The following is a 15,063-nucleotide window of genomic DNA, read 5'->3' as shown; positions in this document are numbered from 1 at the left end:
GGGCCTGGTATGTTTGGTATGTCTGAATGTAACCAGGAGGTGGTTAGAGGACCTGGTATGTCTGAATGTCACCAGGAGGTGGTTAGATGACCTGGTATGTCTGAATGTCACCAGGAGGTGGTTAGAGGACCTGGTATGTCTGAATGTCACCAGGAGGTGGTTAGAGGACCTGGTATGTCTGAATGTCACCAGGAGGTGGTTAGAGGACCTGGTATGTCTGAATGTCACCAGGAGGTGGTTAGAGGACCTGATATGTTTGGTATGTCTGAATGTAACCAGGTGGTTAGAAGACCTGGTACGTCTGAATGTAACCAGGAAGTGGTTAGAGGGCCTGGTATGTCTGGTATGTCTGAATGTAACCAGGTGGTTAGAGGACCTGGTATGTCTGAATGTCACCAGGAGGTGATTAGAGGACCTGATATGTCTGAATGTAACCAGGAGGTGGTTAGAGGACCTGGTATGTCAGAATGTCACCAGGAGGTGGTTAGAGGACCTGGTATGTCTGAATGTCACCAGGAGGTGGTTAGAGGACCTGGTATGTCTGAATGTCACCAGGAGGTGGTTAGAGGACCTGGTATGTCTGAATGTCACCAGGAGGCGGTTAGCGACCTGGTATGTCTGGTATGTCTGAATGTAACCAGGTGGTTAGAGGACCTGGTATGTCTGAATGTCACCAGGTGGTGGTTAGAGGACCTGGTATGTCTGAATGTCACCAGGAGGTGGTTAGAGGACCTGGTATGTCTGAATGTAAACAGGAGGTGGTTAGAGGGCCTGGTATGTCTGAATGTAACCAGGAGGTGGTCAGAGGACCTGGTATGTCTGAATGTCACCAGGAGGTGGTTAGAGGACCTGGTATGTCTGAATGTAAACAGGAGGTGGTTAGAGGGCCTGGTATGTCTGAATGTAACCAGGAGGTGGTCAGAGGACCTGGTATGTCTGAATGTCACCAGGAGGTGGTTAGAGGACCTGGCATGTCTGAATGTCACCAGGAGGTGGTTAGAGGACCTGGTATGTCTGAATGTAACCAGGAGGTGGTTAGAGGACCTGGTATGTCTGGTATGTCTGAATGTAACCAGGTGGTTAGAGGACCTGGTATGTCTGAATGTCACCAGGAGGTAGTTAGAGGACCTGGTATGTCTGGTATGTCCGAATGTAACCAGGAGGTGGTTAGAGGACCTGGTATGTCTGAATGTAACCAGGAGGTGGTTAGAGGACCTGGTATGTCTGGTATGTAACCAGGAGGTGGTTAGAGGACCTGGTATGTCTGAATGTCACCAGGAGGTAGTTAGAGGACCTGGTATGTCTGGTATGTCTGAATGTAACCAGGAGGTGGTTAGAGGACCTGGTATGTCTGAATGTAACCAGGAGGTTAGAGGGCCTGGTATGTCTGAATGTAACCAGGTGGTTAGAGGACCTGGTATGTCTGAATGTAACCAGGTGGTTAGAGGACCTGGTATGTCTGAATGTCACCAGGAGGTGGTTAGAGGACCTGGTATGTCTGAATGTCACCAGGAGGTGGTTAGAGGACCTGGTATGTCTGAATGTCACCAGGAGGTGGTTAGAGGACCTGGTATGTCTGAATGTAACCAGGAGGTGGTTAGAGGGCCTGGTATGTCTGAATGTAACCAGGAGGTGGTTAGAGGACCTGGTATGTCTGAATGTAACCAGGAGGTGGTTAGAGGACCTGGTATGTCTGAATGTAACCAGGTGGTTAGAGGACCTGGTATGTCTGAATGTAACCAGGTGGTTAGAGGACCTGGTATGTCTGAATGTCACCAGGAGGTGGTTAGAGGACCTGGTATGTCTGAATGTCACCAGGAGGTGGTTAGAGGACCTGGTATGTCTGAATGTCACCAGGAGGTGGTTAGAGGACCTGGTATGTCTGAATGTAACCAGGAGGTGGTTAGAGGGCCTGGTATGTCTGAATGTCACCAGGAGGTGGTTAGAGGACCTGGTATGTCTGAATGTAACCAGGAGGTGGTTAGAGGACCTGGTATGTCTGAATGTAACCAGGAGGTGGTTAGAGGACCTGGTATGTCTGAATGTAACCAGGTGGTTAGAGGACCTGGTATGTCTGAATGTCACCAGGTGGTGGTTAGAGGACCTGGTATGTCTGAATGTAACCAGGTGGTGGTTAGAGGACCTGGTATGTCTGGTATGTCTGAATGTAACCAGGAGGTGGTTAGAGGACCTGGTATGTCTGAATGTAACCAGGTGGTTAGAGGACCTGGTATGTCTGAATGTAACCAGGTGGTTAGAGGACCTGGTATGTCTGAATGTCACCAGGAGGTGGTTAGAGGACCTGGTATGTCTGAATGTAACCAGGAGGTGGTTAGAGGACCTGGTATGTCTGAATGTAACCAGGAGGTGGTTAGAGATTCTGGTATGTCTGAATGTAACCAGGAGGTGGTTAGAGGACCTGGTATGTCTGAATGTCACCAGGTGGTGGTTAGAGGACCTGGTATGTCTGAATGTAACCAGGAGGTGGTTAGAGGACCTGGTATGTCTGAATGTAACCAGGAGGTGGTTAGAGGACCTGGTATGTCTGAACGTCACCAGGAGGTGGTTAGAGGACCTGGTATGTCTGAATGTAACCAGGAGGTGGTTAGAGGACCTGGTATGTCTGAATGTAACCAGGAGGTGGTTAGAGATTCTGGTATGTCTGAATGTAACCAGGTGGTGGTTAGAGGACCTGGTATGTCTGAATGTAACCAGGGGTCTATATTGGGGTGTAACTCACATCTGGGTACTTCCCTGCGGGGGCAGCTCTTCTCTGGGACTCGGCCCAGCGTACGGAGGTCGCTGTACTGTAGAGTGCTGTCTCCGTTGTAACTCCGGGTCTGACTGGATGGAACCAGCTGAAACAGGTTCTCCTGAGGCATGAAGCTCCGAGGGAACGTCCTCCGACCTGGACAAACACACAGTTCTAAGTACGTCAATGGATGTAAAAGCAAGCACACTACCAACTATCTCCCTCTGATGATGAAAGAGATTACGCATATTTTGGACATGTTGGAACTGATGGATATTTGGAGGCTTAAAAACCTTGGAGGCGGCTTAATTAGGAGATGGGAGAGGCTTGCAGTGCGATCTGCGTCACAAATAGAACTGACTTCAATTTTAGCCTTTAGCAACACAGACGCTCGTTGGTGCGCGCAATAATTTAATAATATAGATTTCTAAATGTATTTTGCAATGCCCACAACGCTAGCAGTGTAGTCAGCCTGTTAGGGGAAGTAAGGCCTATCTGAGATATCTACTGCAGCCCTCATCCTCCACGTACAACACCTATTCTGACAGTCACATTCTGTTAAAGGTCCCCAAAGCACACACATCCCTAGGTCGCTCCTCTTTTCAGTTCGCGACTGGAACGAGCTGCAACAAACACTCAGACTGGACAGTTTTATCTCAATCTCTTCATTCAAAGACTCAATTGGCCAATGTACTGCAAATTGAGAAATCATGTGACTAAACGTAATAAAACGAGGAAGAAACTATACTATGAAAAACTTACCACATCTTCAATCTAAACCAACTAGAGAGTGTGTTGCCCTCAGGCCTGGAGTAAAGCTAAAGTCATTATGCTACCTAAGAATAGTAAAGCCCCTTGTACTGGCTCAAATACCTGACCAATCAGCCTGTTACCAACCCTTAAACTTTTTGGGAAAATTATGTTTGACCAGATACAATGCTATTTTACTGTAAACAAATTGGCAACAGAATGTCAGCAGTTGCAGTCAGTTTCAGAACGGGTGGCAAGGAATAAGTTAGGCCTAAATATTTCTAAAACTAAAAGTATTGAATTTGGGACAAATCATTCACTAAATCCTAAACCTCAACTACATCTTGGAATAAATAATATAGAAATTGAGCAAGTTGAGGTGACTAAACTGCTTGGAGTAACCCTGGATTGTAAACATATTGACGCAACAGTAGCTAAGATGGAGAGAAGTCTGTCCATAATAAAGCGCTGCTCTACCTTCTTAACAACACTATCAACAAGGCAGGTCCTACAGGCCCTAGTTTATACCTTCTTAACAACACTATCAACAAGGCAGGTCCTACAGGCCCTAGTTTCTACCTTCTTAACAACACTATCAACAAGGCAGGTCCTACAGGCCCTAGTTTCTACCTTCTTAACAACACTATCAACAAGGCAGGTCCTACAGGCCCTAGTTTCTACCTTCTTAACAACACTATCAACAAGGCAGGTCCTACAGGTCATAGTTTCTACCTTCTTAACAACACTATCAACAAGGCAGGTCCTACAGGCCCTAGTTTCTACCTTCTTAACAACACTATCAACAAGGCAGGTCCTACAGGCCCTAGTTTCTACCTTCTTAACAACACTATCAACAAGGCAGGTCCTACAGACCCTAGTTTCTACCTTCTTAACAACACTATCAACAAGGCAGGTCCTACAGGCCCTAGTTTCTACCTTCTTAACAACACTATCAACAAGGCAGGTCCTACAGGCCCTAGTTTCTACCTTCTTAACAACACTATCAACAAGGCAGGTCCTACAGGCCATAGTTTTGTCGTGTTGTCAGGTGGATGTCGGGAAATTACAATTGCCTCAGAACAGGGCAGCACAGCTGGCACTTAAATGTACACGGAGAGCTAACATTAATAATATACATGTATATCTCCCCAGACACAAAGCGGAGGAGACTTGGATAGTTTCTCTGGACTAAAACCCAACTACGGACAAGCCAGTATGGTTTGGGTCTCTAAAAGATAAACTTTAAATTGGCTTCCCGATTAAATGGGCGGATGGTGAAGTCGATGTGCCTGGTGTACATCATGCCGGAAAACGTTGATAGAAAACTCAGCAAAATAGATATCATTTTTTAACCGTGAACAGGTAAACACATTTCTGGGAACATTACCCTGATTAATTCACAGGTCACATATTTATTCATGGCTCTACCCTGATTAATTCACAGGTCACATATTTATTCATGGCTCTACCCTGATTAATTCACAGGTCACATATTTATTCATGGCTCTACCCTGATTAATTCACAGGTTACATATTTATTCATAGCTCTACCCTGATCAATTCACAGGTCACATATTTATTCATGGCTCTACCCTGATTAATTCACAGGTCACATATTTATTCATGGCTCTACCCTGATTAATTCACAGGTCACATATTTATTCATGGCTCTACCCTGATTAATTCACAGGTCACATATTTATTCATAGCTCTACCCTGATTAATTCACAGGTCACATATTTATTCATGGCTCTACCCTGATTAATTCACAGGTCACATATTTATTCATAGCTCTACCCTGATCAATTCACAGGTCACATATTTATTCATGGCTCTACCCTGATTAATTCACAGGTCACATATTTATTCATGGCTCTACCCTGATTAATTCACAGGTCACATATTTATTCATGGCTCTACCCTGATTAATTCACAGGTCACATATTTATTCATAGCTCTACCCTGATTAATTCACAGGTCACATATTTATTCATGGCTCTACCCTGATTAATTCACAGGTCACATATTTATTCATGGCTCTACCCTGATTAATTCACAGGTCACATATTTATTCATGGCTCTACCCTGATTAATTCACAGGTCACATATTTATTCATGGCTCTACCCTGATTAATTCACAGGTCACATATTTATTCATAGCTCTACCCTGATCAATTCTCTAGTTATATCTCAGGTTACATATTTATTCATGGCTCTACCCTGATCAATTCTCTAGTTATATCTCAGGTTACATATTTATTCATGGCTCTACCCTGATTAATTCTCTAGTTCACTCAGCTTACATATTTATTCATGGCTCTACCCTGATTAATTCTCTAGTTCTCTCAGGTTACATATTTATTCATGGCTCTACCCTGATTAATTCTCGAGTTCTCTCAGGTTACATATTTATTCATGGATCTACCCTGATAAATTCTCGAGTTCTCTCAGGTTACATATTTATTCATGGCTCTACCCTGATTAATTCTCTAGTTCTCTCAGGTTACATATTTATTCATGGCTCTACCCTGATTAATTCGTGGCTCTACCCTGATTAATTCGTAGGTTACATATTTATTCATGGCTCTACCCTGATTAATTCTCTAGTTCTCTCAGGTTACATATTTATTCATGGCTCTACCCTGATTAATTCTCTAGTTCTCTCAGGCTACATATTTATTCATGGCTCTACCCTGATTAATTCTCTAGTTCTCTCAGGTTACATATTTATTCATGGCTCTACCCTGATTAATTCGTGGCTCTACCCTGATTAATTCGTAGGTTACATATTTATTCATGGCTCTACCCTGATTAATTCTCTAGTTCTCTCAGGTTACATATTTATTCATGGCTCTACCCTGATTAATTCTCTAGTTCTCTCAGGTTACATATTTATTCATGGCTCTACCCTGATTAATTCTCGAGTTCTCTCAGGTTACATATTTATTCATGGATCTACCCTGATAAATTCTCGAGTTCTCTCAGGTTACATATTTATTCATGGCTCTACCCTGATTAATTCTCTAGTTCTCTCAGGTTACATATTTATTCATGGCTCTACCCTGATTAATTCGTGGCTCTACCCTGATTAATTCGTAGGTTACATATTTATTCATGGCTCTACCCTGATTAATTCTCTAGTTCTCTCAGGTTACATATTTATTCATGGCTCTACCCTGATTAATTCTCTAGTTCTCTCAGGCTACATATTTATTCATGGCTCTACCCTGATTAATTCTCTAGTTCTCTCAGGTTACATATTTATTCATGGCTCTACCCTGATTAATTCTCTAGTTCTCTCAGGCTACATATTTATTCATGGCTCTACCCTGATTAATTCTCTAGTTCTCTCAGGTTACATATTTATTCATGGCTCTACCCTGATTAATTCGTGGCTCTACCCTGATTAATTCGTAGGTTACATATTTATTCATGGCTCTACCCTGATTAATTCTCTAGTTCTCTCAGGTTACATATTTATTCATGGCTCTACCCTGATTAATTCTCTAGTTCTCTCAGGTTACATATTTATTCATGGCTCTACCCTGATTAATTCTCTAGTTCTCTCAGGTTACATATTTATTCATGGCTCTACCCTGATTAATTCTCTAGTTCTCTCAGGTTACATATTTATTCATGGCTCTACCCTGATTAATTCTCTAGTTCTCTCAGGTTACATATTTATTCATGGCTCTACCCTGATTAATTCTCTAGTTCTCTCAGGTTACATATTTATTCATGGCTCTACCCTGATTAATTCTCTAGTTCTCTCAGGCTACATATTTATTCATGGCTCTACCCTGATTAATTCTCTAGTTCTCTCAGGTTACATATTTATTCATGGCTCTACCCTGATTAATTCTCTAGTTCTCTCAGGTTACATATTTATTCATGGCTCTACCAACTCCAGGAGAATCCTTTTTAAAATCATGCAAGAAAAAAATGGCACTTTATTTGGAATGGCAAACCAGAAAAGGTTCCAAGCATACAGTGCCTTGCGAAAGTATTCGGCCCCCTTGAACTTTGCGACCTTTTGCCACATTTCAGGCTTCAAACATAAAGATATAAAACTGTATTTTTTTGTGAAGAATCAACAACAAGTGGGACACAATCATGAAGTGGAACGACATTTATTGGATATTTCTAACTTTTTTAACAAATCAAAAACTGAAAAATTGGGCGTGCAAAATGATTCAGCCCCCTTAAGTTAATACTTTGTAGCGCCACCTTTTGCTGCGATTACAGCTGTAAGTCGCTTGGGGTATGTCTCTATCAGTTTTGCACATCGAGAGACTGACATTTTTTCCCATTCCTCCTTGCAAAACAGCTCGAGCTCAGTGAGGTTGGATGGAGAGCATTTGTGAACAGCAGTTTTCAGTTCTTTCCACAGATTCTCGATTGGATTCAGGTCTGGACTTTGACTTGGCCATTCTAACACCTGGATATGTTTATTTTTGAACCATTCCATTGTAGATTTTGCTTTATGTTTTGGATCATTGTCTTGTTGGAAGACACATCTCCGTCCCAGTTTCAGGTCTTTTGCAGACTCCATCAGGTTTTCTTCCAGAATGGTCCTGTATTTGGCTCCATCCATCTTCCCATCAATTTTAACCATCTTCCCTGTCCCTGCTGAAGAAAAGCAGGCCCAAACCATGATGCTGCCACCACCATGTTTGACAGTGGGGATGGTGTGTTCAGCTGTGTTGCTTTTACGCCAAACATGACGTTTTGCATTATTGCCAAAAAGTTCAATTTTGGTTTCATCTGACCAGAGCACCTTCTTCCACATGTTTGGTGTGTCTCCCAGGTGGCTTGTGGCAAACTTTAAACAACACTTTTTATGGATATCTTTAAGAAATGGCTTTCTTCTTGCCACTCTTCCATAAAGGCCAGATTTGTGCAATATACGACTGATTGTTGTCCTATGGACAGAGTCTCCCACCACAGCTGTAGATCTCTGCAGTTCATCCAGAGTGATCATGGGCCTCTTGGCTGCATCTCTGATCAGTCTTCTCCTTGTATGAGCTGAAAGTTTAGAGGGACGGCCAGGTCTTGGTAGATTTGCAGTGGTCTGATACTCCTTCCATTTCAATATTATCACTTGCACAGTGCTCCTTGGGATGTTTAAAGCTTGGGAAATCTTTTTGTATCCAAATCCGGCTTTAAACTTCTTCACAACAGTATCTCGGACCTGCCTGGTGTGTTCCTTGTTCTTCATGATGCTCTCTGCGCTTTTAGTGGACCTCTGAGACTATCACAGTGCAGGTGCATTTATACGGAGACTTGATTACACACAGGTGGATTGTATTTATCATCATTAGTCATTTAGGTTAACATTGGATCATTCAGAGATCCTCACTGAACTTCTGGAGAGAGTTTGCTGCACTGAAAGTAAAGGGGCTGAATAATTTTGCACGCCCAATTTTTCAGTTCTTGATTTGTTAAAAAAAGTTTGAAATATCCAATAAATGTCGTTCCACTTCATGATTGTGTCCCACTTGTTGTTGATTCTTCACAAAAAAAATACAGTTTTATGTCTTTATGTTTGAAGCCTGAAATGTGGCAAAAGGTCGCAAAGTTCAAGGGGGCCGAATACTTTCGCAAGGCACTGTATTTAGATAACAAACATACGTTTGGCAGATTAATATTTAATAGTTTTAAGGCATTAAAGCACACTCTTACAATGGAGGTTTTATCTAAATCCAAATGGTTTTCTAGCAAGCTATTAAGAAAATCCCCTCCTATGTTTAAGAGTAGGCTATTTGCCCTTTGGCAGATTAAAAGTTTACCTTTTTGGTGGATTGACAAAGAATCACCTGTGTAAAGTATCCTCCTTTTTAAATGAAGTCAGAGATGGCTACAATTTCAATTTCATCCTCCAGATCTAATATTGCAAATAATATGGCTGAAATCTAATATACTGACAGACACACAGCAAATAATATGGCTGAAATCCAATATACTGATAGAGACAAAACAAAAGGCAGGAAAAAATGTACAAGAAGGGTATAATATTTGTAAACGAGAACGAAAAACGAAAATCCGTTCTATAAATTCTGTTTCCTCTTGGCAGAGTCTGCACAATGCTGACTGTTCAATGCCTCATATATTGAGCATTCTTTTTGTAGCAAGTATCTTATATAACAGCTTCCATTTAAACGGATGGATTGACGTGTCTTTTATATGTCAGTTCATAGACCTGATGCCAAGGTATTGGGACATCAAAGACCTGTCCCCAACTGACTAGGATATTATACAGTATCGCTGTGAAACTGATACATTTTACGATTTTGAAAAAGAAGCAGTATAACTGTTAGTCCAATCAGGGGAGGGGAGACAGGAAGCAGTATAACTATTAGCCTGTTAGTCCAATCAGGGGAGGGTTGCTAGGGGAGGGGAGACAGAAAGCAGTATAACTATTAGCCTGTTAGTCCAATCAGGGGATGGTTGCTAGTGGAGGGGAGACAGAAAGCAGTATAACTATTAGCCTGTTAGTCCAATCAGGGGAGGGTTGCTAGGGGACGGGAAGACAGAAAGCAGTATAACTATTAGCCTGTTAGTCCAATCAGGGGAGGGTTGCTAGGGGAGGGGAGACAGAAAGCAGTATAACTATTAGCCTGTTAGTCCAATCAGGGGAAGGCTAGACAAGAAGCAGTAGAACTATTATCCTGTTAGTCCAATCAGGGGAAGGCTAGACAAGAAGCAGTATAACTATTAGCCTGTTAGTCCAATCAGGGGAGGGTTGCTAGGGGAGGGGAGACAGAAAGCAGTATAACTATTAGCCTGTTAGTCCAATCAGGGGAGGGTTGCTAGGGGAGGGGAGACAGAAAGCAGTATAACTATTAGCCTGTTGGTCCAATCAGGGGAGGGTTGCTAGGGAAGGGGAGACAGGAAGCAGTATAACTATTAGCCTGTTAGTCCAATCAGGGGAAGGCTAGACAAGAAGCAGTATAACTATTAGCCTGTTAGTCCAATCAGGGGAGGGTTGCTAGGGGAGGGGAGACAGAAAGCAGTATAACTATTAGCCTGTTGGTCCAATCAGGGGAGGGTTGCTAGGGGAGGGGAGACAGGAAGCAGTATAACTGTTAGTCTGTTAGTCCAATCAGGGGAAGGCTAGACAAGAAGCAGTATAACTATTAGTCCGTTAGTCCAATCAGGGCAGGGTTGCTAGGGGAGGGGAGACAGAAAGCTGTATAACTAATTGTATTGTTCTGGTGGTGTATACCTAAAGTATGGCTGAAGTGTCCTGTTGTTTATCAGTGTAAAAATCATCCAAAGTCCTAAGAGTTATATGAAGTAGTAAGCCTATATGGATACTAGCACTAGATTTCATCATAACTATTATTGTGCCTGTGTTAGAGGTTGAACTGAAACATATCTTCTATCTGGGAGTGATGGAGCAGCATCGTTCAGGAGAAAGCCCTCTTACTGTGTAACGAAAGAACAGCATTGTTCAGGAGAAAGCCCTCTTACTGTGTAACGATAGAGCAGCATCGTTCAGGAGAAAGCCCTCTTACTGTGTAACGAAAGAACAGCATCGTTCAGGAGAAAGCCCTCTTACTGTGTAACGATAGAGCAGCATCGTTCAGGAGAAGAGCCCTCTTACTGTGTAACGAAAGAACAGCATCGTTCAGGAGAAAGCCCTCTTACCATCGCTGTAGTCTTTGCTGCCATTGGACAAGTGGAATTGACGAGGGAAAGTTCCTCCTTTACTGTGGCGCCCTGCAGGGGGAGCAGAGACAGAGAGTCAGTCAGCCAGCCGGTCAGCCAACCAGTCATGTCCTACTAATGATTAGTTGAAGGCAGGAGGAAGGAGGGAGAACGTATTGCTGAAATAATGTTATGAAGCCTAACATCCCCACATCCTGGAGAGCTGAGATGACAAATCAAATCAAGTTTTATTAGTCACATGTGCCGAATACAACAGGTGTAGTAGACCTCACAGTGAAATGCTGAATACAACAGGTGTAGTAGACCTCACAGTGAAATGCCGAATACAACAGGTGTAGTAGACCTCACAGTGAAATGCTGAATACAACAGGTGTAGTAGACCTCACAGTGAAATGCTGAATACAACAGGTGTAGTAGACCTCACAGTGAAATGCTGAATACAACAGGTGTAGTAGACCTCACAGTGAAATGCTGAATACAACAGGTGTAGTAGACCTCACAGTGAAATGCTGAATACAACAGGTGTAGTAGACCTCACAGTGAAATGCTGAATACAACAGGTGTAGTAGACCTTACAGTGAAATGCTGAATACAACAGGTGTAGTAGACCTTACAGTGAAATGCTGAATACAACAGGTGTAGTAGACCTTACAGTGAAATGCTGAATACAACAGGTGTAGTAGACCTCACAGTGAAATGCTGAATACAACAGGTGTAGTAGACCTCACAGTGAAATGCTGAATACAACAGGTGTAGTAGACCTTACAGTGAAATGCTGAATACAACAGGTGTAGTAGACCTCACAGTGAAATGCTGAATACAACAGGTGTAGTAGACCTCACAGTGAAATGCTGAATACAACAGGTGTAGTAGACCTCACAGTGAAATGCTGAATACAACAGGTGTAGTAGACCTCACAGTGAAATGCTGAATACAACAGGTGTAGAAGACCTTACAGTGAAATGCTGAATAGAGGTAGAGGGGGAGACAAGGGGAAGTAGATGGGGAGACAAGGGGAGGTAGATGGGGAGACAAGGAGATGTAGATGGGGAGACAAGGAGAGGTAGATGGGGAGACAAGGAGAGGTAGATGGGGAGACAAGGAGAGGTAGATGGGGAGACAAGGAGAGGTAGATGGGGAGACAAGGAGAGGTAGATGGGGAGACAAGGAGAGGTAGATGGGGAGACAAGGGGAGGTAGATGGGGAGACAAGGGGAGGTAGATGGGGAGACAAGGAGAGGTAGATGGGGAGACAAGGAGAGGTAGATGGGGAGACAAGGAGAGGAAGATGGGGAGACAAGGAGAGGTAGATGGGGAGACAAGGAGAGGGTAGAGGGGGAGACAAGGAGAGGGTAGAGGGGGAGACAAGGAGAGGGTAGAGGGGGAGACAAGGAGAGGGTAGAGGGGGAGACAAGGGGAGGTAGATGGGGAGACAAGGGGAGGTAGATGGGGAGACACGGGGAAGGTAGAGGGGGAGACACGGGGAAGGTAGAGGGGGAGACAAGGAGAGGTAGATGGGGAGACAAGGGGAGGTAGATGGGGAGACACGGGGAAGGTAGAGGGGGAGACACAGGGAAGGTAGATGGGGAGACACAGGGAAGGTAGATGGGGAGACAAGGGGAGGTAGATGGGGAGACACGGGGAAGGTAGAGGGGGAGACACGGGGAAGGTAGAGGGGGAGACACGGGGAAGGTAGATGGGGAGACAAGGGGAGGTAGATGGGGAGACAAGGGGAGGTAGATGGGGAGACACGGGGAGGTAGATGGGGAGACACGGGGAAGGTAGATGGGGAGACAAGGGGAGGTAGATGGGGAGACAAGGGGAGGTAGATGGGGAGACACGGGGAGGTAGATGGGGAGACACGGGGAGACAAGGAGAGGTAGAGGGGAGGAAGTAGTCTCATTGAGATTAAAAACCTATTTTCCAAGAGAGACTTGGCCAAAATAGCAGCAAACAAAGTGTCAGACATCATTACAACATATAACACAAAGGACCAGAATCCAATAGCCTCCATTTACACATTGAGCAGGAAGGTCAGAATGAACCCATACCTCGGTGTCCTTCATAGTTGAGGCTCAGATAGTTGTTGTCTCGGTTGTTCTGGGAAAAAGGAGGGCTGAGAAAAAAAAGAGAGTAGAGAGAAACAAGAGACAGAAATGAGAGAGAGAGAGAAATGAGAGACAGAGAAATGAGAGAGAGAGAGAAACGAAATTGGTTATGTGAAATTTCCCAGAACATTCATTAGGTCGCAGCAAATGTTCTCATGACAAAAAAAACTGTTGCGCTGATGACTAGAGAATGTTTGTATAACACATTCGCTTGATGTTGCAAAAACGTTTCATAACACTTGTAATCTGTTCTTTAAAAGGTTCCCAGAACGTTTCATAACACTTGTAATCTGTTCTTTAAAAGGTTCCCAGAACGTTTCATAACACTTGTAATCTGCTCTTTAAAAGGTTCCCAGAACGTTTCATAACACTTGTAATCTGTTCTTTAAAAGGTTCCCAGAACGTTTCATAACACTTGTAATCTGCTCTTTAAAAGGTTCCCAGAACGTTTCATAACACTTGTAATCTGTTCTTTAAAAGGTTCCCAGAACGTTTCATAACACTTGTAATCTGCTCTTTAAAAGGTTCCCAGAACGTTTCATAACACTTGTAATCTGCTCTTTAAAAGGTTCCCAGAACATTTCATAACACTTGTAATCTGTTCTTTAAAAGGTTCCCAGAACGTTTCATAACACTTGTAATCTGCTCTTTAAAAGGTTCCCAGAACGTTTCATAACACTTGTAATCTGTTCTTTAAAAGGTTCCCAGAACGTTTCATAACACTTGTAATCTGCTCTTTAAAAGGTTCCCAGAACGTTTCATAACACTTGTAATCTGCTCTTTAAAAGGTTCCCAGAACGTTTCATAACACTTGTAATCTGTTCTTTAAAAGGTTCCCAGAACGTTTCATAACACTTGTAATCTGCTCTTTAAAAGGTTCCCAGAACGTTTCATAACACTTGTAATCTGTTCTTTAAAAGGTTCCCAGAACGTTTCATAACACTTGTAATCTGCTCTTTAAAAGGTTCCCAGAACGTTTCATAACACTTGTAATCTGCTCTTTAAAAGGTTTCCAGAACGTTTCATAACGTGTGTCATGGGTATGGAGGGAGTGTGTTATGGGTATGGAGGGAGTGTGTTATGGGTATGGAGGGAGTGTGTTATGGGTATGGAGGGAGTGTGTTATGGGTATGGAGGGAGTGTGTTATGGGTATGGAGGGAGTGTGTTATGGGTATGGAGGGAGTGTGTTATGGGTATGGAGGGAGTGTGTTATGGGTATGGAGGAAGTGTGTTATGGGTATGGAGGGAGTGTGTTATGGGTATGGAGGGAGTGTGTTATGGGTATGCTGGGAGTGTGCTATGGGGGGAGTGTGCTATGGGGGGAGTGTGTTATGGGTATGGGGGGAGTGTGTTATGGGTATGGAGGGAGTGTGTTATGGGTATGCTGGGAGTGTGTTATGGGTATGCTGGGAGTGTGCTATGGGGGGAGTGTGTTATGGGTATGGGGGGAGTGTGTTATGGGTATGCTGGGAGTGTGTCATGGGTATGGAGGAAGAGTGTTATGGGTATGGAGGGAGTGTGTTATGGGTATGGAGGGAGTGTGTTATGGGTATGGAGGGAGTGTTTTATGGGTATGCTGGGAGTGTGTTATGGGTATGCTGGGAGTGTGTTATGGGTATGGAGGGAGTGTGTTATGGGTATGGAGGGAGTGTGTTATGGGTATGGAGGGAGTGTGTTATGGGTATGCTGGGAGTGTGTTATGGGTATGCTGGGAGTGTGTTATGGGTATGGAGGGAGTGTGTTATGGGTATGCTGGGAGTGTGTTATGGGTATGCTGGGAGT

General features: G+C 43.5%; 1 protein-coding gene across 2 annotated transcripts in view; it reads right to left on the bottom strand.

The window, feature by feature from the left end:
* The window catches only part of map3k22 (mitogen-activated protein kinase kinase kinase 22), a 103,651-nt gene that overhangs the window by 17,480 nt on the left and 71,108 nt on the right, over window positions 1-15,063 (bottom strand). For both annotated transcript variants that reach the window (XM_036945633.1, XM_036945634.1), the window contains exons 11-13: window positions 13,224-13,288; window positions 11,153-11,224; window positions 2,741-2,908 (exon numbers count right to left, since the gene is read on the bottom strand). In XM_036945633.1, the coding sequence (XP_036801528.1) occupies window positions 2,741-2,908; window positions 11,153-11,224; window positions 13,224-13,288 (305 nt within the window). The remainder of the gene's footprint in view (window positions 1-2,740; window positions 2,909-11,152; window positions 11,225-13,223; window positions 13,289-15,063) is intronic.

The sequence above is a fragment of the Oncorhynchus mykiss genome, chromosome 15 (assembly GCF_013265735.2).
Source record: "Oncorhynchus mykiss isolate Arlee chromosome 15, USDA_OmykA_1.1, whole genome shotgun sequence".
NCBI lineage: Eukaryota > Metazoa > Chordata > Actinopteri > Salmoniformes > Salmonidae > Oncorhynchus > Oncorhynchus mykiss.
This window is presented reverse-complemented; position numbering and strand designations above follow the sequence as displayed.